The sequence below is a fragment of the Emydura macquarii genome, unplaced genomic scaffold (genome assembly GCF_026122565.2).
Source record: "Emydura macquarii macquarii isolate MOO-44397 ecotype Brisbane River unplaced genomic scaffold, CSIRO-AGI_Emac_v2 contig_480, whole genome shotgun sequence".
NCBI lineage: Eukaryota > Metazoa > Chordata > Testudines > Chelidae > Emydura > Emydura macquarii.
Window position 1 is genome coordinate 7,335,028 of NW_027130617.1, and position 25,539 is coordinate 7,360,566.

General features: G+C 39.7%; 1 protein-coding gene and 1 long non-coding RNA gene across 14 annotated transcripts in view; one reads left to right on the top strand and one right to left on the bottom strand.

The window, feature by feature from the left end:
• Window positions 1–3,271, bottom strand: part of LOC137146845 (uncharacterized) — a 36,404-nt gene extending 33,133 nt beyond the window's left edge. For both annotated transcript variants that reach the window (XR_010918063.1, XR_010918064.1), the window contains exon 1: window positions 3,147–3,271. This is a non-coding gene — a long non-coding RNA (uncharacterized lncRNA). The remainder of the gene's footprint in view (window positions 1–3,146) is intronic.
• Window positions 1–25,539, top strand: part of DPYD (dihydropyrimidine dehydrogenase) — a 490,220-nt gene that overhangs the window by 145,586 nt on the left and 319,095 nt on the right. For all 12 annotated transcript variants that reach the window (XM_067538400.1, XM_067538402.1, XM_067538403.1 and 9 more), the window contains one exon: window positions 12,740–12,827. In XM_067538400.1, coding sequence (XP_067394501.1) covers window positions 12,740–12,827 — 88 coding nt within the window. The remainder of the gene's footprint in view (window positions 1–12,739; window positions 12,828–25,539) is intronic.

Here is a 25,539-nt window from a genome sequence, read left to right on the forward strand (position 1 = left end):
ATCAATGTTGAATTTCATCTGCCATTTTGTTGCCTGGTCACCCAGTTTTGTGAGATCTCTTTGTAACTCTTCAGAGTCAGCTTTGGATTTAACTATCTGGAGTAATTTTGTATCCTCTGCAAACTTTGCCACTTCACTGTTCACCCCTTTTCCCAGATCATTTAGGAATATGTTGAGAAGCATTAGTTCCAGTACAGATCCTTGGAGGACCCTGCTATTTACCTCTTTCCACTGTGAAAACTGACCATTTTTGTCCTAGCATTTGTTTCCTGTCTTGTATTCACTTATTGATTCATGAGAGGACCTTCTTACTTATTTCATCACTCTTACTGTGCTGAAAAGGCTTTTGTGAGAGACCTTGTCAAAGACTTTCTGTATGTCCAAGTACACTATATCCATTGGAGCACCCTTGTCCACATTTGTTCAAAAACCACACAGAAGTCTAGTAGATTGGAGAGGCATGATTTCCCTTTACAAAAACAGTGTTGGCTCTTACCCAAGATATCATTTTCATCTACGTGTCTAATAATTCTATTCTTCACTGTAGTTTCAACCACCTGCCTGTTATTGAAGCTAAGCTTCTGACTGTGAATTGCCAGGATTGTCTTTAGTGTCTTTTAAAAAAAAATCTGCATAACATTAGCTTTCCTCCAGTCCCCTGGTACAGAAGCTGATATAAGTGATGAGTTGGTAGTTCGGTGGTTTCATATATGAGTTCTTCAGAATATCCAGGTGGGTCATCTGGTCCTGGTGTCTTATTATTGTTTAATTTATCAATTGGTTGCAAAGCCTCCTCTATTGACATCTTAATATGTGACATTTCCTCAGATTTGTCACCTAAAAAAAATAGCTTGTGGTGAAGACTGATGCAAAGAATTCATTTAGATTCTTCCACAGCCTTGTCTTCCATGAGTGCTTTTGTAGCACCTTGATCATTCAGTGACCCCACTAATTGTTTGGCGGGCTTCCTACTTCTGATGTACTTTAAAAAATTGTTTGGTTCTTTTTTGTGCCTTTTGCTAGTTGCTCTTCTATATCTATTGATTTTTTTTTGGCCTGCCTAATTATATGTTTACATTTCACTTGCCCAAGTTTGTAATTTCTCTTTTCCCCAGTAGGGTTTGATGCCTTTTTAAAAGGATTGATTTATTTATTTGCTTCTAACTGCCTGTTTTACTCTGTTTATCTATAATGAAATTTTTAAATTTGGGGTATACTTTCAGTTTGAGCTTCTATTTTGGTGTTTTAAAAAGTTTCTATGCAGCTTGTAGGCATTTCACTCTTGTTACTGTTCCCTTCTAATTTCCATGTAACTAGTTTCCTCATTTTTGTATTGTTCCCCTTTTTTGAAGTTAAATGTCACTATGGTGGGTTTCTCTGGTATTTCCCTCCCTACAAGAATGTTAAATTTAATTACATTATGGTACTAATATTGAGCGGTTCAGCTATATCCACCTCTTGGACTAGATCCTGTGCTCCACTTAGGACTAAATCAAGAATTGCCTGTCCCCTGGTGGGTTCCAGGACTAGTTGCACCAAGAAGCAGTTATTAATAGTGTCTAGAAATTTTATCTCTGCATGCTGTCATGAGGTGACACATATCCAGTCAATATGGGATTAATTGAAATCCCTCATTATTTTTGGGTTTTCTGTTTTTATAGCTTCTCTAATCTCCCTGAACATTTCACAGCCACCATCACCATCCTGGTCTATGCGATGGAGGGAGGGAGAAGAAGAAGAGAGCAAGTGAACAAGCAAACCCACAAGAGTTAACAAGGTGCTTAGGGAGACCCAGGTTCAAGTTCTTTCTCTGCCTTATACACAACCGGGTCTTGAACTTGGATTTCTCACATCCAAAATGGATCCCCTACACTGGTCTATAGAATCTGCCTCTGTCTCTTCTGTTGGAGCTGTTCCATTTTGTATAAATAAATAAAAACTTATTGGACCAGAGAGAGAGAAACACCCAGACCATATAGGTAGTGATTAGGACAGTAATCTGGGATTTGAGACACAGGTTCAAGTCTTTGGTGAGAATTAGGCAGAGCATGTATTTCCTCATCTATGGTGACTAACCACTTGTCTATCCTGGGATGGAATGTGTCTCTCTCCCCTTCCCCATTCCAGAAATTCCATCCTGGACCTGAGAAACCTTTCCCGACAAGCATTTAATTGAAACTGGTACATTCCCATAAAAGTTTTTGTTTAGATGAATCTGAATTTCTGACTAAAAACCATTTAGTTGAACCAACTGTGCTGAAGAGAACAGTAGATCTTTCCAGCAGTTTTAACAATAAAAGAAAATGTGGGAGATTGGCGACCAAAGCCCCATCGTTTACAGAGCATCTTCGATTTCCAGTCCTTAGATATACGTGAGTTTCTCTGTAATTGTATTTCAGTAGAGTTATGTCATTTTCATATGTTCTAAGCCAACTGCATTGCAATTCAATTAAACTTGTAGCATATCAATCTGGTAGTGAATCTGTGTTGTCATTTGAGCATGCCCTCAGCAATAGAAAAATGTACAACCTGAAATAGTAGATCTCTCACTCACTTTTTGACTAAATTATAGAGCCCTGAGATAGAATCATAACTGCACGTAAGAGGGCATACACAGGTTGGCAAAAGGAAATTCATCTGAGTACTCATGTGAGTACAAGAGTTTGTACATCCTTGTAAGGAATTGTATACCTCATCCCTTCAAATGCAAAATCTAACACTGAAGGGGGGCAGCATGTAGGTTTGTGACATTCACTGGAAGACACAGGTACATAAACTGAGTGGATTATATTCCTCCACATAGGTAGCATTTTTTATTTGAGACATATTATTATCATAATTTTATTTATAAAGCTAAGTAACTCAGGGTGCTGTAGAGCAATATATTATAAATAGATTACCAAAACCAAAATCTAGATTAAAATCAACACTCTAATAAAATCACCCTCCTAAAACTTCAAAAGAGGGAATCAGAGAGTGGAGGGAGGGAGGTGTGGAGGAGGAAGGGACAGAGGAAGAAAGATACTAAACATGGATTTCAGCAGTGGTCATACTAAAAACATCATTATGACAATATTATTGATTTACTTATTAGGCCACATATAGCATATTTACTAATAGAAATTTAAACTGTTTATTTTACCTACCTGTTTACAAACACCATCTGTGAGAAACCATAACACAATGGATATGACTTGGATTATATTTGAGAAAAATAGTAGCAGTGATTTCTGATGCATCTGAAGGATACTGCTTCTTTTCAGCATTGACATGATATCCATGCTACTTGCTACAAAATGCCTTATCCACACTGATTTTCTTTTTAAATTCATTTCTATAGCATTTCTCATTCTGAAGCATTGCAAATTACTTTACAGAAGTAAAAGGAAAGAATTGATGTACACTCCATATAAAGTGAAGAGGGTGAAACATGGTAGTCTTTGAGACTGTACTGCAACAGTACACTACAGGGTGAGATAAGAAGTGAAAAATAATACTGCATCTGAATGAAATGGCAGGAGAAATTTAAAGAGGCAGAATGTAATTACCTATTATGGAATTTGGCTAGGACCAGACCTATCATCATGGGGAGGTGTTTGGAGTACTGCCTCCCAATGCACTCCATGTAGCTTCCCCAGGCTGAATTTCCAGCACTGAGCAGGGTTTTGAGAGAAAGTCTCAGCACTTCACTTCACTCCTCCTGCCAGCAGTAATGGCTGTGAGGCAGCAGGCTCTTTCTACCCCCTCCTCTAGTCTGAGCATGGATCCAGAGCAGACAGAGCCAGGCAGGTATAGGAGATGTTGCTGGGGAGAATTAGCTCCAGAGTTCGCCAGAGCCTTGGGAGGACATGAGGGTAGGAGGAACTAGGGCAGAGATGTGGAAGGGTGTTGGTGGGTAGAAGGAGTTGGGGCGAAGGGAACTGTGAGGGCTGTGGAGTGCTAATTCAGAAGGATAGTGTATCTGGGAGTGGAAGCAGGATATTAAGGGATTCCAGGTGGCAGGAAGAAAGAGGGTGAGATCATGGAGGTAGAGAATAGTGAGGGAAGGAGGGAGTCTCAATGGGTTAGACTGGGTTGAGACATGGATTGAAACCCTAGGAATGGTTAAGAGTAGAGATAGGTGAAAGAAGAAAAGAGACCACTGAGAGGCAAGAGAGACAGGGTGGGATTCCACAGTTGCGAAGAGGGTAACCACATGTGAAAAAGGAAGAGTTTCAGGGGAGAGAAAGAGAAAGGGGAACACTGTACAATGAAGGAGAGATTTTAAGGAAGGTGGGGAAGATACTCTGTGAAGAAAGAGCGGGATCCCAGCTGAGTTGAGAAAAGAGACTGCAGGAAGTGGGGAGAGAGCCAAGTACTATCCAAGGGGATATAGAAGTTCATAGATCTCAAGAGGGATACAGAGGCGAAATGGACGGAGGAAGAATAAAAAGGTGGTCAGGCAGAGTTTGATGGAGCCAGCAGAGGGAAAGGAGGAAGGAAGACGCATGGGAGGAGGCAGAGATTTAGGTTCCATTTCTATATGGCTCATTTAAGCATGGTCTTGGAGCAACTGCTCAAAAATAACCCTGTTTCCAGGGCCATTGCTATGGGGAGGGAACAGGAAGGTTGTTCCCAACTCACTTTTGCAGTCTACCAAGACCAATTCCTAGCACTGAGGAGGATTTTCCCCCCTTATAATCACTGCATTGTTTATCTCTTGGCAGCAGAGAGATCCTCAGCATCGTTACCTCTTCTATTTTCAGCTTGCAAATTCTTGTTTGTCTTTGCTCCTGATGGTTGCCTCCCTCCACTTCTTCTCCCTCTGACCACCTTGTAACAAATAAGTGAGAAGAGAGATCAAAGGAGCAAACTCCTCCCCTTCCCCACCATGACATGGATCCTCCAGCATGCGTTAGACAGAGGAGGCAGATGCACACCTACAAGAAGGAGTGGAGACTGACTGGATGAAGGGTAATAGTGTGCAGGACAGCTGCACATTCTCGGGAGTGTAGAAGAGCTGTGGAGTTCTGTATGGGTAAAGAGCTACTCCTTACTGTTCCCACTCCCTACCTCAGTCCCACCCTTATTTCATCACAGGCCCCAAGGAGTAAGCTTCTGCTATAGGTAAAAGCAGAGGATCCTCTTTGCCATGAGTTGGGCTTGGGAGCTGCAGCAAATCCCTTTCCTTTCCCTTTTCAAGGTGTCAGCAGTGTATCCTGCCTCCTCTGCATTTAGGCCTGTGTGTATATATGGATGTGTGGGAAAGAATTGCAGCAGCAGATCCTCTTCTCTCTCCACAGGTACCTGATTAGGATCACACCTGTTGCTCTTAGAGGAACAGTAAGAGGGGAGGAAAACAGATAGTGTGCAGAAAGCCACAAGAACAGCTCTTAAAAGCCAAAGGATAAGACTGCAGAGGGAAGACATGGTGTGGTTTTTATTGTTGCTGGGTTTTTTTGCTTTATTTTCCCTCCTGGACCTTAGTTGGGAAACCCCATGGCAGCTTGTTTCTCTTAGGGAACTCAGCAGTGAAGCGATCTCTCCCCACTATTGCTGTCCTTTGGTATCTCAATTCACCATATGAGGTATAAGGTATCACCATATTTCTTCTCTCTTGTTTAGAGTTCAGAAAGTGGTCCCAGACACTCAGAGTTCTGAGGAAGAATGCTGACATATAAAGTTGTCATGGTTAGGCGTCAGAGTGAATGTTCTTTTGAGATGAATGAGTAGCTTACATTTCTCTAAAAGATAGTGGACTAGAGCCTGAGCTGATGCAAATGCAGAATAGCCACATTAACCTGTGTGGACGTGGGTATGTGTGTGTACACATATAATAACTGACCCATCTAAATATTGAAAGTCTAAATTTTTGCATATGTATTATGGTGGAACAGATGAGCATTTGTCATTACAGTTACATGATGTGGTGCCCCGAGAGGTGCACTGGTTATCTGGAGCCCATGTCCAAGATGTTAGAGAGAGGTTGCTGAGGCTTATCTGTCCCTCTGACCTCTATCCCATGTGGGGCACTAATGATAGTGCCAAGTCTGGCTCTGAGCAGATCAGTAGTGACCACAGAGTCTAGGAACAAGGGTGCAGGTTGTGTTCTTGTTCATCGTACCAGCTGAGGGTAAGGGCCCAGGCAGGGACACATGTACCTGGAGATGAATGCATAGTTGTGCAGTCAGTGTTGATGGGAGGGCTTAGGCTTCCTCAACCATGGTATGCTGTTCTAGGAAGAAGGTCTCCTGGGAAGAGATGAGGTTCACCTGATCAAGAAGGGGAAGAGCATCTTCCTGCACTGACTTGACAACCCTGTGAAGAGAACTTTAAACTAGGTTCAACAGGGCAGGTGACAAAAGCCCACAGGAAAGCATAAAATATAGATGTTGTAAGAGGTCAACAATAACAATAGGGTCAACAATAGCAAGATGAAGGAAATGAGTGGGGGAATCTGCTCAGTGTTTTAGGTGTCTATACACAAATGCAAGAAGTATGGGGAATAAACAGGAAGAACTGGAAGTATTAGTCTGTAAGCTAAATTATGACTTAATTGGTATCACAGACACTTGGTGGGATAAGTATTATGACTGAAATATTGGTATAGAGAAATATAGCTTATTTATGAAGGACAGGCAGGATAAAAAGGGGAGGAGGTGTTGCATTATATATCAAGAAGATATATACTTCTTCTGAGAGCTAAAAGGAGGTAGGAGGCAGACCAGTTGAAAGTCTCTGGGTAAAAATAAAAGGGGTATAAAATAGAGATAATGTCATGGAAGGGGGTCTACTATTGACCAGCAAATCAGGATGAGGAGGTGGATGAGGCATTTCTAGAACAAAAAACAGAAATATCCAAAGCATTTATCTTGGAGACCTCATGGAGGATGGGAGAAGTCCCAGAGGATTGAAGAAGGGCAACTATCTGTAAAAAGGGGAATTATTCAGCCTAATTTTGATACCCGGAAAGATACTGGAACAAATTATTAAACAATGAATTTGTAAGCACCTAAAAGATAATAGGATTATAAGAAATAGCCAGCATGGATTTGTCAAGAACAAATCATGCCAAACCAACCTAATTTCCTTCTTTGACAGGGTTACTGGCTTAGTGGATTAAGGGAAGCAGTAGACATGATTTATTTTTATTTTAGTAAAGCTTTTGACAATGCCACGTGAGAGTCTCATGGGCAAACTAAGGAAATGCAGTCTAGATTAATTTACAGTATGGTAGGTGCACAACTGGTTGTAATACCTTACTCAAATAGTAGTTATCAATGGTTTTCTGACAAACTGGGATGGCATATATAGTGAGGTCCCACAGGGCTGTCCAGGGTCTGGTGCTATTCAATAGTTTCATATTAATGATTTTGATAATGGAGTGGAGGATATACATATAAAATTTGCAGATGACACCAAGTTGCAAGCATTTTGAAGGACAGAATTAGAGTTCAAAATGTCCTTGACTAATTGGAGAATTGGTCTGAACTGAATAAGATGAAGTTCAGTAAAGAGAAGTGCAAAGTACTTCACTTAAGAAGGAAAAAATAAAATGCACAGCTGCAAAATGGGGAATAACTAGCTAGGTGGTAATACTGCTGAAGAGGATGTGGTGGTTATAGGGATCACAAATTGAATATGAGCTAATGATGTGTAGTGGTGAAAAAGGGTAATATCTTTTTGGGGTATATTAACAGGAGTGCTGTATGTAAGAGACTGGAGTCCCACTGTATTCAGTACTGATGAGGCCTCAGCTGCAGCATTGTGTTTAATTCTGGGCACCACACTTTAGGAAAGTTGTGCACAAATTGAAGAGTCCAGATTACAGCAACAAAAATGATAAAAGATTTAGAAAACCTGCCCTCTGGAGAAACGTTAAAAACTGGTCATGTTTAGTTTTGAGAAATGTAGACTACATGAACCTCTGGTAATAGTCTTCACATATAAAGAGGACTGTGCTCAATTGTTCACTGTCCACTGAAGATAGGACAAAGAGTAATGGACTTAATCTGCAGCAAGGGAGATTTACGTTTGATATTAGGAAAAATTTTAAAACTATAAGGGCAGTTATACTCTGGAATAGGCTTCCAAAGGATGTAGTTGAATTCCCATCCTCAAAGGTTTTTAAGAACAAATTGGACAAACACCTGTCAGGGTCCGCTTAGGTTTACTTGATCCTGCTTCAGCTCAAGGGGTTGGACTTGATGACTTCTAAAGTCCCTTTCAGTCCTACATTTCTATGATTCTATAACACTAGATAAAACTATACATGACATTCTCTTGTGTAAATATTTTACAAATATGGTTTACTTATATAGAAGTTTTATACCCAGCTTTTGACATACAGGACAATTAGTATATCTGTGCCTACTTGAAAAGTGAGAATGAAAATGGCAGTGGGGTTAATGATTAGGTTTTGGAGTACATTTATGTTTAAAATGCATATGTGATATCTACTGTCCAGTTGTTGTGGTAGCAACACAAAGCGTTCTCTTCTCTTTGAGTTGGGTGCGTTGCTTCCTTTGGGACTGCAACTTTTCAATGAATATACATGAATATTTTCATGTCTTCTGCCTTGCCCCTTCTTATGAAACATCCTACATACATGTTACCATGGGTGAAACTCTCTCTAGTATGGAAGGCCATTTAAGTTCTCAAAATAGGGCTTTGATGTTGGTTAAGCTGTACATAGGGTTTGGGCTGGCTCTCAGAATAATTGCCCATAGTGAATAACCCCTGTTCTTTTAAAAAGATACAGTCTCATAAAATGTTCATGCATTTCTCAATGATCTAATTGTTGTTCCAAGGACAGACGAAAGGAGAAAGTGTTTAACATATATTGATAACTGGAAGAGTTTGTTGTATTTTATTGTTACTAAGATGTAAGTATGTTAATTTAAATGTGTGATTTAGATATGGCTAAATATAAATATGTAAATATGGATATGGATTTAAATTTTTGCTTACTCTAGGACAGATATTACCACTAATAAATCAATTAAGGACATTTTGTTGCTTTATTTTAAAATGTTAATGTATTCTTCTACATTTAAATTCATTAGTTGTAATGAGTGGATTGGAGAACTTTTATTTACTTATTTTGTTGCTTACAGTGCATTTTAAACCAAATAGAGTAGCTTTGAAAGGTAAAAGGGGATTTCAAAAGAGGCAAGGTAAAAAACAAGTGTCATCTTTGCCATTAATTTATATGGGAAAATATATGTAATAATGAGGTTTGCAGCAGTTGTTAGCATATTCCCCTAAGTACAATACCGTGTCTGTGATTTTTCACAGTATCAGTCACTTACAACAATTTAGGTAATAATATTCTGGCTTGCATTTTTACTATTTTATTTACGCCATTTGCCTAGCTCATTGGAATGCAGTACCTTTGCTGTTTGGTACAGTAAATGCACTCTATAATATCTATTATGGCATGGTCAAAGGATAATTTATTGTCAAATAGAAAAATAGGTCAACACTAATGTCACTTGATGATCAACCCCCCAAGTTTAATAAAACATCTCACCAGCATGAATTCTACGCCGTGGCTGAAATTTTATTAGGACTACAGTACCTGACTATAGCAGTAGTGTAATTACTGAGCTGTCAGAGTGATAAGTGGGATTAATGGCAGCCTGATGCACTTTAGTCTGCAGAGCACTCAGAGAACTGGAAGACGGTATTATTATCAGAGTGAGTCTACTGGCATATTCATGGCACCCACCCGACAGCTACAATTCAGGTTTGCATTGCCCTGCTTCATTAATACCTGATGGTTTTCAACAGCTGTTATTTTTGAAGCAACTCAATAATAATAATAAAAAATTATTTGGTAAAGATACTTAATAAACACATCTATTAATCTGTACATTGGCTATTCTGTCCTGTCACAGATTGTAATGACCCACAGTTTTTAAATGTAAAAATTCATCCTTTTGTCTAAATCCTACACTTACGTTAAAGTAATTGTATTGCATGAAATAAGAGACTCCAATATTTACCAGCCATTCTTCTTCCTTGGAGCAAAACAGGGTGAACCATATGAATCATGAATTGTTTTTGTTTATCATCTTTCCTATAAAAGTATCATAGAACTCTACATATCTGATTATTCAATTGTCAAAATTTATACTCAGTTATACCTATAGAACTTCATTAAATAATTGAGATTCATGATATAAGAGTCATGACATTTACAGTTGGGGAAGCTGAGATACACAGACGTTGCGTAAGGTCACAGAAGAATTTATTATAGAACCAGGTCAAGGAAAAATAAATATTTTCAGATTGTGAAGTAGATACTGTAGGGATGAATACCATAGAAAGGCCCATGACTAAATTAATAATTCTCTTCAGAGCAGGGTTTGAATGATATTTACTAAATAAGGCCTCTGCCCACGGATTGAATAATGAAGAATAAAATCATGAGGAATATAAATGAAGAGAAATATCAAATAGCTACTGTGACACTCTGTTTCTGAAAACAACACTCCAGAAACCCCATATTCACCGATGTCATATAATGGTGATATGTTCTGTACAAGTATGCCTTGTTTGGTATTATTTTAAAAGTCTTTATCTGCTAAACATTAATATCTCATCGAATTGCATGGGCTATCATTATATGTGAAGTTTTAAAGTATTTTTGTAAATGCTACTACCTAAACTAGCTTTTCAAGTACAACAATGAAGTGGCCAGACATGCTAATGGGCCATCAAGGAAAGAATTCACTGCCAGGAATCATTTACAGTGAAGACTTCACTGTAGGGAGTACCTTCACAATGGAGTACTGATTGACTGATGTAGAGCAGCCCCCATGTTACATGCATGGACCTTCCAGCAAGTTGGAAGTAGCTATAAGAGTGGGGAGTGACATCATTACTGGGCTTCACACTCCTTCAGATGAGCATCCGAAGGATCAAAGGATCATCTGGAAGATGAAACGACTTTAAAAGGAGGAGGGGAATCCCAGGCAGGAAAGGCTGGCCAGTCTGCATTTAAGAAACTGCTTGTACCATTTCTCAGGGTGAGACATTTCTAGATTCAAATCCTGTTAGAATTTAGATTATTTTTATTTTTCCTTTGGTAATTATTTCTAGTCTCTCTATATTTGCAATTTATAATCACTTTGCCAACAGATCAAGAGAAGTGATTATTCCTCTCTATTCGGCACTGGTGAGGCCTCATTTGGAGTATTGTGTCCAGTTTTGGGCTCCCCACTACAGAAAGGATGTGGACAAATTGGATAGAGTCCAGAGGAGGAGAACAAAAATGATTAGGGGGCTGGAGCACATGACTTATGAGAATAGGCTGACAGAACTAGGCTGGTTTAGTCTGCAGATGAGAAGAATGGTGAGGGTGGGGGGGGGTTGATAGCAGCCTTCAACTACCTGAAAGGAGGTTCCAAGGATGATGGAGCTAGACTGTTCTCAGTGGTGGTAGATGACAGAACTAAGAGCAATGGTCTCAAATTGCAGTGGGGGAGGTCTACTTTGGATATTAGGAAAAACATTTTCACTTGGAGGGTGGTGAAGCACTGGAATGGGTTATCTAGGGAGGTGGTAGAATGTCCATCCTTAAAGGTTTTTAAGGTGTGCCTTGACAAAGGTTTGGCTGGAATGATTTAGTTGGGGGTTGGTCCTGCTTTGAGCAGAGGGTTGGACTATATGGTCCCTTCCACCCCTAATCTTCTATTATTCTAAAATCTAAAATCTATTTTTCTGTCATTAATAAACTTGTTTAATGTTTTATCTTCACCAGTGTGTTCAGTGTTAGTGAAGTGTTTAAGCAAACTCAGCTCAGTAACAAAAGCAGTTGCATGCCTCTTCCACTTTGAGGTAAGGGCAGAATGGACAATAAACTTCACTGATCAGGCTTTTGACCAGAGCAAGATGGTACAGTCCTGGGGTTTCTGAGATGGGGATCTGACTGGAGCTTCTCTGTTATTGGTTCATGAGTGGCTGGGGAAAGCATTCATTGAACTAAACTGGGTGTGGTCCCTGCATGTGGAAGGTTGTGTAAGTGCAGCACCTGCCAAAAGGATTGTGGCTTGTCACAGCATCACAGTGTGAGAAGGAGCCCAGGCTGGTCAGACAGAGGGCTCAGTGGTACCCCAGGTCCATGTGGCACCCTGGGGGGATATTCTGTGTACCGTCACAGCCACACATTCAGTGAGCATCATCCATCCTGAAGACAGATCCAATGAAAAAATAATATGATTATATAATAAGACTATCATGTAATGCATAGCACAAGGGCGCCCAAATGATGTTCAATGGGTAATATAAATTGTGGCATTTCCTATCTTTTGAGTGCTTAACTTTTCAGTCTTAATACTCTTTTAATGTATTTGTGTATGTAATATAGCTATAGATTGCACATTCAGAATAGTGGATTTTATGGATCTGCTTGTTATAGAAGAAGGATGCTCTTCTGGCTAAAACTCCCAACTAGAGAGAGATGAAAGTTCTCTTTTTGGCTCATCACAGCCTTCTTGTGTGGCTTTAGGCTATTTGTTTATCAACTCTGTGCTTCAATATGGGTATGACAAAACTTATCTCACTACAGTGTTGTGAGACTTAATTCAATAATGTTTACAAAGTACTTTGAAATCCTTATATGGAAGTCTCTAAGAAATGTAAAGTATTATTTTTTTAGAGTTATCAACTTTGGTCTTGTGTACATGAAAAAGCTTATGCTACTGGCAGTATTTGTACTGTTTGTCTCCTTAACTCCTTTTAATTTTTTTCTTAGGTGCTTAAAATGTGCAGATGCCCCCTGTCAGAAGAGCTGCCCAACTAATCTAGACATCAAATCATTTATCACAAGTATTGCAAACAAGGTAAAAGCAGGTTCACAGTCATAAATGAAACACAAGAACATCAGTTGCTTGCATTTCTCTTTGTGTGATTGAATTACAATCCTTATCTCTGTAGACGCTAATAAAATAATGTTTAAAACAGGCATGATATTTAATAGATTCTTCTTAATTTTTAATTATTCTTTCTGATATTGTTCTTTGGCAATATTGTAAATCTGTACAGTAAATCTGTTTCTTCAGCAGATTTATTTTTCTTTCATGTATTTGTTTTGGTTGGATTTAATCAATTAATAATATTGACAAAACTAAACACTTCAGTGTAATGAATTCACTGTATTGTTACCTGACTGAACCACTGTAGATACAGGAGATTATTTTTTTTCCCATTAGAGAATAAATCTTTTCAGGAAATGATTATAATGTTCTTATTAAAAATTTTTTGGGCTGACACTTCGCATGCAGGTGCTCATCTCAGGGATGAATGTTTTTTGTTACTATGGTTCAAGTAAAGAAGCTTTATCATTATTTATTTACAAAACTTAGTAATATTAATAAACTACTACAATAATAAATAGAATCCACTGTAATAAGGTTGAGTGTTTCCAGATGATATCCTGTTAGTGGAGAAAAGGATACTTTCTATTGCCTGAAGATATGTTAAGTGCCTTTTAACAGTCAAAAATACAAATGTTAAAGATAACTGCACAGCTAACATGAAAATATATGTGTGCATTAATCAGGCTGTGAGGGACATTCTAATTCTGAACAATTCCTAGTCACCACTTACCTTTTAAAAACTCGTTTTAAGTCTTTTGGTGAAGCTTCATTTGCTGTCTCCCATCCAAGCTTGGGGACTACTGGGATGGCTTGAGGCTGTTCTGGGTGAGAGGTTTACAGAAGCAGCTGGCCCCATCTCCTGCTACTAGTCTCAAACACACACATCCTGCCAGTGCAGGGGTGCTTCGGTCCCCATAGGTAAAATGAGAGAAAAGTGGGTCTCATTTATTCATTGAGAGTAAGCTAGCAGCCACACTATGGGTGAGTTAACAGCCAAGTTGTTTTTATTACACGTTGCATATTATATGAGCTGAAATGCTCACAGTAAGTTCTACATATTGACAAGAAACATTGGGACAAAGGGAGTTATTAAGATGTATGTCGTTTATAACATTATTACATGTTAACATGGTTAATGATGATTGTAGCATTGTGTCCAGCATCTGCATATAGACTGCTCTATTATAATCTCTTATGTCAATGCAGGCTTCATTTTTATGAATGCCAGGCATCTGCTTCCATTGGTACTGTACTACTTTGAGGCAGTTTACTTCTTAATGCATTCTTAAAATGTTTTGAAACAGAGAAGCTCTGAACAGAGAGGATACAAAGCTATAATGGATTTGCTGACTTCCCTTTCTGCTACATTATAGTATCCTAAAACCTAAAGCAAATTTCAATATGGAAGCGCTGTAGGAGAGTAGTTTCTCCCCTTCAAGGGCGATGGGCACCAAGGCATGGCCTTTTTAAGAATAGGTGTTCAGAAAGAATTAGCAGAACCTAGCTGGGACCAGGTGTGAGTCAGGGGACTACTTCCTGAGCATGATGAAGCCCTGCTCTGAATTCTGTCTAAAAGGAACCATGAGAGAAATTCAGGGAAAGGCTGTGAGGTACAATGGAGACGTAGGGCTTGAGAATGTCTGTCAGAAGTGAAGCACAGCTCCAGGAAGGAGAGCAGGATTACCCTATTTCGAGGGGAACCTGGAAATTGAGTGCTGAGTAAAGCCTGCTAGAATTACAGGACAGCCCCTCAGAAGAAGGGCTTTTGCCCAGCATGGATGGGCCTCAGGTTAGAAAGAGTGTTTTTCTTTGGACTTTTATTATCATAGTCATTTCATTACCTCAGCAATTGAGCTATGCTTAAGGCCCAGAGAACCATCACTGAGAAGGGCAAACTGAGGCAGAATGACTTCAGTGCCATGAGGCGTGGAGATGTTCTAGGACTGCATCCTGTTACAGGCATGTTGAGATAATATTAAGGGTCTGATTTTAATGGTGTTGGTTAAAATCCTGACCCAATTGAAATCAGTGGGAAGACTCCTATTGATTTCAAATAGGGCTGGGATTTCATCAGTCATGTATAGTCTATATAGATGGGCTATTTTCCTCAACACCTAGTTCAGTGTAGTTGTTTTATGACGCATCTCTCAAAGCTGTCATGAGACCTGCAGGTACTCAGACAGTCTGTGGTTTGGCCAGTGTGAGTAATTTGACCAGTTTCTACTTCATCAGGAAGTTCTGCTTTAGAAAAAATAATTGCATAAGGCAGCCATTCTATAAAGAGCTTCAGTGTTCCTAAAGGGAAAATCTAAAACCTCAAATTACTCAGCAATTACTACCATATAGTTATAATCTGACTTGCCTAGCTCTTAGGGTCCCTCCATATCCATAACTATAGTCTTCCTTCACAAGCAGTAACTTTTACAGAGAGGGGCTCAACAATAGTTTTTACCTGTTGCTGGTGCCCGAAAAATGTGACAAGACTGAAAATAATGTTGAACGCCTTGGCACAACAATGGCCTAAAAAAAATATTAGTACTTACTCTTCCCTTATTGTGCTGGCCAAAATGTTAGGACAAGGATATATAGTCATTTATTGTGTATGTAAAATGAGCTCTGCATCTCAGTGTTCAATTCCCAGAATAAAGTTACATACAGTCTTATGTTACTCCCTTTTACCCTAACCTGTGTGGAGGAAATCTAAAGTTGCCTAGCTGCGTGAATGCTTCCCTAATTAGGGGGCCTATAAAGGCGGCCACTCAATCAGACAGCGGCCCAGCTGCAGCGGCACAGGAGCCAGCAAACACAGCTGAAAATGGGAGTTTGTAAGGGGAGTTTGGGGAGGGAGTGTGCAATGTTCTGGTATTGTTGGGGTGCTCTTTGAGGGTTGTTTTGATGGGTTTTTTGTTTTTGTCTCTCTTACTGACAAGAAGTAGGGGGAAAGGATTTGACAAATACAGAGGCGGTAGTGGTAGTCACTCAAGCAGTGGAAGAGACAGTGAAGATGACTGGATGTGGAAGCTGCGGGATGTACACGATCCTGGAGGGGGTACCTCAAAAGAGCTTCATTTGTATAAAGTGCTGCCTCATAGAACTGATGGAAGAAAATATTTGAGGGTTGGAGATGCAGGTGGAAACTCTGGTTGAGTTTAGAAGGGGATTCGAGCAGATGATGGAGCAAAGGAATGCGGAGGCTGAATGGAAAAACCCGGACCTGCAAATGGAAGCAGGACCAACGAACTCTGAGGGGAGAATGCTGGGTGAGGAAAGTGGCCAGTGGAAGCATGTGACTGCAAGAACCCAGCAGAGGAAAAGACCAGCCAGTGAAAGAGAAATAGAGTTCAGAAACAGGTTTGCGGAGTTGGAAAATGAAGAAGGGGCCTAGCAGGTGGCTAGTGAAGATGGGAGGGCAAGAAAGAAGAGAAGAGCAGCTAGTCTCATACAAAGAGTGGATGAGCCACTGGAGATACCACCAAAAAAGAGCCCCAGAAGCATACAGGAATGGTTACAGAGGATAGCAAAGAAGAATAGTAGACGAGATGACTTGCAACCAGAAAGAACAGAGGATAGGCCGGAGAATCGCACCGTTACCAGGAAAAGGCAGGTCTACGTGATTGGGGTCTCCCTGCTGAGAAGAACAGACAGGCCTGTAACCAGAGCTGATCCAGAGAACAAAAGGGTGTGCTGTCTGCCGGGTGCTAAAATACGGGATGTGGATCTGAGGCTGAAGAGGATCCTAACGGCAGTGGGAAAGAATCCACTGATTGTCCTTCATGTGGATACAAATGATACAGCTAGATTCTCGCTGGAACATATCAAAGGAGACTATGCCAGGCTGGGGAAGACTCTTAAGGAAATCGAGGCTCAGGTGATCTTCAGTGGGATTCTGCCCCTCCCTAGAGGAGGAGGACAAAAGTGTGAGAGATTCTGATGATCAACAGATGGCTCAGGCAGTGGCACTGTATGGAAGATTTTGGGATGTATGGTCACTGGGAGGCATTCATGGACAGAGGACTGTTCTCTTGGGATGGACTTCACCTGAGTGGGGAGGGAAATGCACTTGTAGGATGGAGGCTTGCACAACTGATTGAGAGCTTTAAACTAGGGAATTGGGGGAGATGGTTGGGAGATGCCCAGGTAATCTCAACATCGGATTTTAGCATTGAGAGGGAGGCAAATGAAGTAAGAAAGGACACAGCAGTGGGGAGCAGAATGGATATTAAGAGGAAGGATAATGTAGATACCAGTCTAATAGGCGATATTGGTAGTAGAATGACTGTGCCAAATGAGGTAAGGAACGTGAACAAAGCCAAATAGCAAAAATTAAGATGTTTGTATACCAGTGCAAGGAGCCTGGGTAACAAAATGGAGGAACTAGAGCTACTGGTAGAGAAAGTGAAACCAGATATTATAGGGATAACAGAAACATGGTGGAATAGTACTGGTGTACAAGTATTGAAGGGTATGTTCTGTTCAGGAAAGATATAAAGGCAGAGGTGGTGGAGTAGCATTGTATATCAATGATGAGGTAGACTGTAAAGAAATTAGAAGTGATGGAATTGATAAGACAGTCTGTTTGGGTAAACATCATGTTGGGGAAGAAAACTACTAGAGTTTCCCCTGGGATAGTGCTTGGGGTGTGCTACAGACGACCGGGATCTGATTTGGACATGGATAGCGACCTCTTTCAGGCTTTTTATGAAGTAAATACTACTGGGAACTGTGTGGTTATGGGAGACTTTAACTTCCCTATTATAGACTGGAGGACAAGTGCGAGTAGTAAAAATAGGGCCCAGATTTTCCTGGATGTGATAGCTGACAGATTCCTTCACCAGATAGTTACTGAACCAACAAGAGGGGATGCCATTGTGGATTTGGTATTGGTGAGTAGTAAGGACCTCTTAGAAGAACTGGTTGTAAGGGGTGGAGGTTAAGGATAATCTAGGCATGGCTGAATGTCAAAACAAATACTTTGCCTCCGTTTTTAATGAGGCTAATGATGAGCTTGGGGATAGTGGTAGGGTGGCTAATGGGAATGAGGATATGGAGGCAGAAATTACCACATCCGAGGTAGAAGCCAAACTCGAACATCTTAATGGGACTAAATCGGGGGAGGCGGTTAATCACCATCCAAAAATATTAAAGGAACTAGCACATGAAATTGCAAGTCCATTAGCAAGGATTTTAATGAATCTGTAAACTCAGGTTCTGTACCGTATGTAGTAGTAGTATGAAAGGTCTTGGAAATAATTTTGAAAGAGAAAGTAGTTAAAGACATTGAGGTTAATGGTAATTGGGATAAAATACAACATGGCTTTACAAAACGTAGATCATGCCAGACCAATGTGATCTCCTTTTTTTGAGAAGATAACAGATTTTTTAGACAAAGGGAATGCAGTGGATCCAATTTACCTAGATTTAAATAAGGCATTTGATATGGTTCCACGTGGGGAATTATTAGTTAAATTGGAAAAGATGGGAATTAATATGAAAATTGAAAGGTGGATAAGGAACGTGTCATACTGAAAGGTGAACTGTCAGGCTGAAGGGAGGATACTAGTGGAGTTCCTCAGGGATCAGTCTTGGGACCAATTTTATTTATCCTTTTTATTACTGACCTTGGGTCAAAAAGTGGAAATGTGCTAACAAAGTTTGCAGATGACACAAAGTTGGGAGGTATTGCCAATACAGAGAAGGATCGGGATATCATACAGGAAGATCTGGCTGACCTTGTAAATTGGAGTAATAGAAATAGGATGAAATGTAATAGTGGAAAGTGTAAGGTCATGCACTTAGAGACTATTTACAAGAATTTCTGCTATAAGCTGGGGATGCATCATTTGGAAGTGACAGAGGAGGAGGGGGACCTGGGCATATTGGTTGATCACAGGATGACTATGAGCTGCCAATGTGATGCAGCCATGAAAAAAGCTAATGCGGTCCTAGGATGCATCAGACGAGGTATTTCCAGTAGAGATAGGGAGGTATTGGTATCGTTATACAAGGCGCTGGTGAGACCTCATCTGGAATTCTCTGTGCAGTTCTGGTCCCCCATGTTTAAGAAAGAAGAATTCAAAGTGGAACAGGTGCAGAGAAGGGCTACTAGGATGATCCGCAGAATGGAAAACCTGCCTTGTGAGAGGAGATTCAGAGAGGTTGGTTTGTTTAGCCTAACCAAAAGAAGGATGAGGGGAGATATGATTGCTCTCTATAAATACATCAGAGGAATAAATACCAGAGAGGGAGAGGAATTATTTAAATTCAGTGCCAGTGGGTACACAAAACTGGCCATCCGGAAATCTAGAGTTGAAATTAGACACAGGTGTCTAATCGTCATGGTTTAACTGATCACCATATTTGGGGTCGGGAAGGAGTTTTCCCCCAGGGCAGATTGGGGGGTTTTTGCTTTCTTCTGTAGCATGGGGCATGGCTCACTTGCTGGTGGAGTCTCTGTAACTTAGTCTTTAAACCATGATTTGAACAATAACTCAGTCATAGGTTAGAGATTTATTACAGGAGTGAGTGGGTGAGGTTCTGTGGCCTGCATTGTGCAGGAGGTCACACTAGATGATCATATTGATCCCTTCTGACCTTAGAGTCTATGAGTATATCAGTGTTACAGGTGTAATGTCAATAAAAATGAACATTAATTGTTCAAAGAAACCCCCACTCCAAAATGAAACAAACTGATGTGCTCAGGAACAAGTCGAGGCAATGGGGCTGAGCAGCAGAGCGCAGAGAATTAGAATCTCCCTGCTGCTAGCCTAGCAATTTCCTCGCCCTAACCCAATGGACAGTCTTACTCTCTCACCTGGGGGAAACCCCAGAGCTGGTTAGATTTGCAGACAAAACTGTAGTTAAGAGAATTTCCAGACTGGCTTAAATCTCAAAACAGTGATGTGCAGGAAGAAGGAAGGCTTCATGGATTCCAACGCCAGAAGGGACTGTTGTAATCATCTAGTTTGACATTCTCTGTAACATAGGCCATAGAACTTCCCCAAAATAATTCCTAGAGTGTATATTTTAGATGACGATATTTTAGTGATGGAGAATCCACCATAACGCGTGGTAAGTTGTTCCAATGGTTTAATTACCCGCTCTGTTAAACATGAATGCCTTATTTCCAGACTAAATTTGTCTAGCTTCAGCTTTCAGCCATAGGATCTTGTTATACTTTTCTCTGCTATATTGAATATCCCATGTAGATACTTGTGAATTGTAATTAAGTCACCCCTTGACCTTCTTTTTGTTAAGCTAAAATGTAACATACTTACAGGCCTGATCTACATTTAAATATTAGATTGCCCTAGTTACATCACTCAGGGCTGTGAAAATTTTCAGGCCCTGAGCACTGTAGTTAGGTCAACCTAACCCCTGGTGTAGACATAGCTAGGTTGATGGAAGGATTCTTTTGTTGACTTAGCTACCACTTCTTGGAGAGGTGGATTAACTGCACTGATGGGAAAACCTCTTCTATTGATATAGGCAGCATCCACACTACGGCGACATGGCTGGCGCACTGTAATGCTCCTGCTGTAGCAGCTGTAGTGTAGACATGTCCTAAATTGTACTATACTTCATTGCGTCCATATTCTCTCACTAATTAGTGAGTAGTATGGCACTCAGGTTTTCATTTATACTGGTTTTATTATAAGTATAAGCTGTTTAAACAGTTGCATACTGAAAACATATTCTTTTGTCAGCTATTTAAGGGCTCCATTCTATATAGTATGTTTTGTTGGAAAAAACTACTGTAGCAATCATAAAAGGTCAGGGATTCTTGTTCTCTAAAGCCTGAGGCTTTTTAGATATTTACAGGCCATGTACAATGTAGACTGTTCCAACTTGCTCTACCAGTAGACCTCAGCTCAGGAGGGGGGGGGGGGGGTTGGGTTCTTCCTGGGTTGAGAGGGTAATTGAATTGCTAGGCTCAATGAGCCTTGGGCTTCTTTGAGAAAAGGATGTCACTTGCACTGTATTGTGTCAGGCTTCTCTGATTCAGCAGAGTTTATACCAAAACTTCCATTCTTCCTTTTCATACAAACTAGATTACAGATCTACTTTCCAAAGGTACAATCTATTCTCTTGTGTCTTCCCAGTCAGCATTACTCAGTAGCCTTTGTACAGACTGTTGTTTGCAATTGAATCCCTCAATAGGTGAGACACAAATTTAGATTCACCATACTGTGAATATTAGTGTATTTTTAAAACGTATCTTGTTTTTTTAAAAGATAACAATCAAGTATTCTCTCTAAACTGCTCTTTGGAGGCCATTTACATTTAACTATGCTGTTTAACATGTAGTTGCTGCATTTTGAAAAAAAAACTGTTCTGAAGCTTAAGGGTGTCATGTTTTCTTCATCTTTCCATTTAGAATTAAATCTTCAAAGATACAAGCAAAGATATGCTATAGGAGAGATTTTTTTTTCTTTTTCTTTTTCTTGTGTTTGATATTTTTGCAAGAGTGGTTTCAGGATTTTGGAGTCAGCCAGCAAGTTTGCGCCCTATGCCTCTGCCCCATCTCCCCTATCCCAGTTTGTTGAGGCAGGAAAGGGGGCATGGCAGAATGGACCTACACAACAGCAGTCGTCCACTGGGGTAGGATCCATTAAAAGACCTTATAGCAGTGGGATTTTACTGCTGCCCAGAAGCAACTCTAGGCATTGCTGGGGCCTCAGAAATCAAGGAGTCACAATCAATTCCCTGATGTGCCCCAACCCTACTTACCATCCTGTCCAACAATTGCTTAGTCTGCCTGCCTTCCATCTGTGCAGTGGAGACAGTCTCAGAGCGTCTCATTGTCTGGCACCTTCAGGATCTACCAGTTGTTCTGACAAGACAGTACTGGTGCTGTAGATTCCTGTGAATGGCTTTAGCCATACAAGTCAGTGAATACTGCCCTGTGTTGTGTGACTCTGACAGGATGCTATAAATTGAGCCCTTTGGAAACCAGCATCCTGGTGAATTAGAACCTGGTAGAAGGGCACTGGGTGTAGTTAGAGTAGGAGGGACTTAGGTAGTTTGTATTTTGGAAGGGTGCAAGGGATCACTTGCACCTGTAGGGAGCTAATGAGGTAATTAGCTTCTAGATGGCTCTTAGAAGAAAGCAAGCAGATAAAAGGCTGAGCAGGCATCAGGAATGCACTCCACTTAATTGCTGCTATGTTAAGCTGTACCTGGAGCATAAACACCAGTAAAGACACTTGGTGGAGATACCTTGCTGGGCTGTGTGTGCTGCTTAATTCACAAAGAGGGCTTATCAGCCGAGGTTTTCAGGAATAGAGGGGAGGGATACCATTTTCAGTGATACTTAGATGAGTGACAGTCAGCCATTATAGATCAGTGATGCAGAAATATATTTGTAATGTTATGCCCTTGAATGGGCAATATTGCTCAAAGTCACCCTTGTCTGTCACAACAAAACCCAGTTTGGCTTACTCTCATAATTTTATCTCAAGTCTAACAATATTTAGTAGTTTTTATTATAGTTTCCCAGGATTTTGTTTCCTGCCTTCAAGCTTGCAAATTTTCCCTTATTCTAAAGAGCCTCCATCTTCCATTAATTTAAACATGGCCACCATTTCCCATGTAGAAGTAAGTCTTCCCTTAGCAAAGATAGTTATCAAATCCCATTATTTTTAGCAAGACCAAAAACTAGCTGCCTCCAGGAAAGATGGTTGCCATTCATGGTTTATGGATAGGAGGCTGGGCAGGAAACTGTGAAGAGGTAGAGGAATGTGTTGAGCATAAGGGAGTCTGAAGAAGTGCCAGAGTAGACTGAAAGGATGCAGAGGGATTTAGTATGCAAACAAGCGATTTAGGGGGATGTGTAGGGTAAGAAGAGACTAAAGAGGATGGGGAATGTAGATTGCATGGAAGAGACAGAGAGATGGGGGGAATGTGCAGTTGAAGAAGGAAGACTGAGGGCTATAGGGTATAGGTATAGTGCAGGAGGCTGAGGGATTAAAAAATAGGGAAAATGTTAGGGATAGGATCTTATAAATGGAAAGTGAGGAAAAATAAGGGTGCAAATGTATATAAGGGTAAATGGGAGACAGGAAATAGTGGGGGAGCAGGGACAGAGAATGTGAGTGAGAGGCAGGCTGGATGAGGTTGAAAGGGAGATGGGAAAGAGAAAGAAACAGGATTGGGAGAGGTGTGTAGAGAATAGAATAACTCCTCCCCCACTCCCAATGTACTTTGGATAACACGAGAAGGGACATATCAGCATATCATGGGAATGTCTTATAAAAATCACGAGTCAGAATTCAGATGTAAAATAGTATAAATGTGATGCTGTTAATACAATTAGTAGATTGTAAAAAAAAGTCTTAAGCTGCTATAAGATTGGTAATAATTGCACAGAATTATGCTTTACAATATTTGAAGAAAAATTCATGGGGCTCCATGTATATGAAAGTACAGTTTTATTCAGTTTTCTTTCTTAATCTCTATATATTTCAAGTCACTAAGTACAAAAACATTTAAAAGAAAAGTAGTAATGGTGTTAAATTGATGTACTTGAAACAGTGACTTTTCTTGAGATGTCTATTTGTACTTAGTGTAATGGAATGGCTGACAGCTGGTTTCAGTTGCCATAGCATAATTATGTGGAATAGACTGTTGCGATGACACTATGTCAATTAAGGAATCTCTCACATTCTAGACTACAAAGAACAAAATGACAGTACAAGATATTCCTTCCCTTCTTTTTCAGAAAAAGATAGTGACACTGTGTGAAATTACAGTCCTGTTATGATGACATAAGTCAAATGATGTGAAAGTTTTCTGGATTGATTAAATATTACCAGCATTGTAATACAGAAAATATATGATATTTGATAAGTCACTCTTCTGTTTTGTTCATTCTACTTTTGAAAAAAATAGGAAGGTTAGTTTATTCAAATGTGAACTGATTTGTATAGATATAAAGATGTTAGAAGCTTGCTGATACATAACTGAACACTTCTGTATCAATATACATTTTTCAATTGTTGTTCCTTAAATCATTTTAAACAACAACATTTGACCCAACACATCTTGATTTTTGTAAAATATTAAGAAAACATAGGTAAGAGTGGACAGGACGTGAAAGTAATTTTCTTGGAAATTTTGTTTTGTAACTGTCCATTTTTAAACATTCTACCAAGAGACAAAAAAGACTGAACACTGTTTGTTCTTTCTCCTCCATTCTCCCTTCCCTGCCCCCTGCTCCTCTTCCTACCTTTCTGCTTTCACTTCACCCCATCCCCACATCCTGGGTAAGCTAGTGCTTTCATTCTTTTTTTACAGAATACAATCCTGGAGCCACTTTGTTATATTTGAGAAAACTACAATATCAAAAAGTCATGACCTATGTGAAATTTATATGAAGTGCGCTTAAATTAGATGAATGAATAGATGCTGTGAGCATTTCCTGATAATAAATGCAATTTCTTTTCGTCTCACAGTATTGATCCTACATGTTTTAATAGGTTTTCTCAAGTAAAAAAAAAAAAAATCTCATTTGCATGCAAATTATGTAATGCTTCCAAGTGATACATGTGGAGATCCTCCTCTGCCTGCATTCGACTGATTATTGATGTCTGTTTAAGGCTTGTTTCTGTTCTCTCCCTTACCAATGTGTATTTATTGACATTTTGATGAAGGAAATCAAAAAACATCCTATCCAGTTAGATTAATTTCTTTCTGTGGAAGTGTCTAGGAAAAGGTATTTTATGAACCAAGGCATGAGGAGGCATTTATTGCATTTAAATAAAACAATCTCAAAAGCATTCAAATTCTAGACCTGATTCCTCCCTGACATCTAAAAGAATTAGCGGACTGAGTCATCTGCTTCTTTATTTTTATCTATTTAAAAAATATCCTGAACTATTTTACTTCTAAATTATATTTGTTTTATGTTGTACAATAGCCTTTGCTGAGTCACCAGCGCCTCCCCCCCAATTGCACCGTCTAGTTACTCTTTGTGGCATCATGTCTGATATTAGTACATAAGCTCCTCCGGGTAGGGGTCATATCGCCTTACCTGTTTTGTAAGGGATCTAGCACACCCTTGGGCTCTGTAAAATAATTGTTACTGTGTTATATCAATATGATTAAGACGCCCATTAACTTAATTGGGAGTTGCAATGAGTGCTAAATAAGTGTTTGCAGTTCGATAATGTCATTATTTTCAATATTAAAGGTACTTTCCTTACATAAGAAATATCGAAGAAGATTCAAGATACTGAGGTTACTATCTATTTATTTATCTGAATTTAAATTGTCAAGATTTTAAAGGCTCTCACCACAAAGCACTTCAAGATCTTCAGATGGATGGTGACATATAAGTGCAAAGTATTCTTATTTATTATTTGTTAATTTGTCTCTGCCATATGCCCAATGGATTATTGTTGTAGTACAGTAGTACTATAATTTGCAGCAGGATATTAAATACTAGATTATACTTCCTCTCCTTATTAGTTTTTGTCAAAGTTTAGAATAATGCATTCTTTATAATGATGTCTGGCATGTACATGAGAAATCAGTATAGCAAAGAAGGGATAAATACACAAACAAAAACAAAACCATCACAGAGCTGCAAAGCATTTTTCCTGTTGGAAAGATTTCCCCCTCTTTCCTGCAGTGTTTGTAGTTGACAATTAGTATCTGAATGCCTATAAAGTAGCTCAAT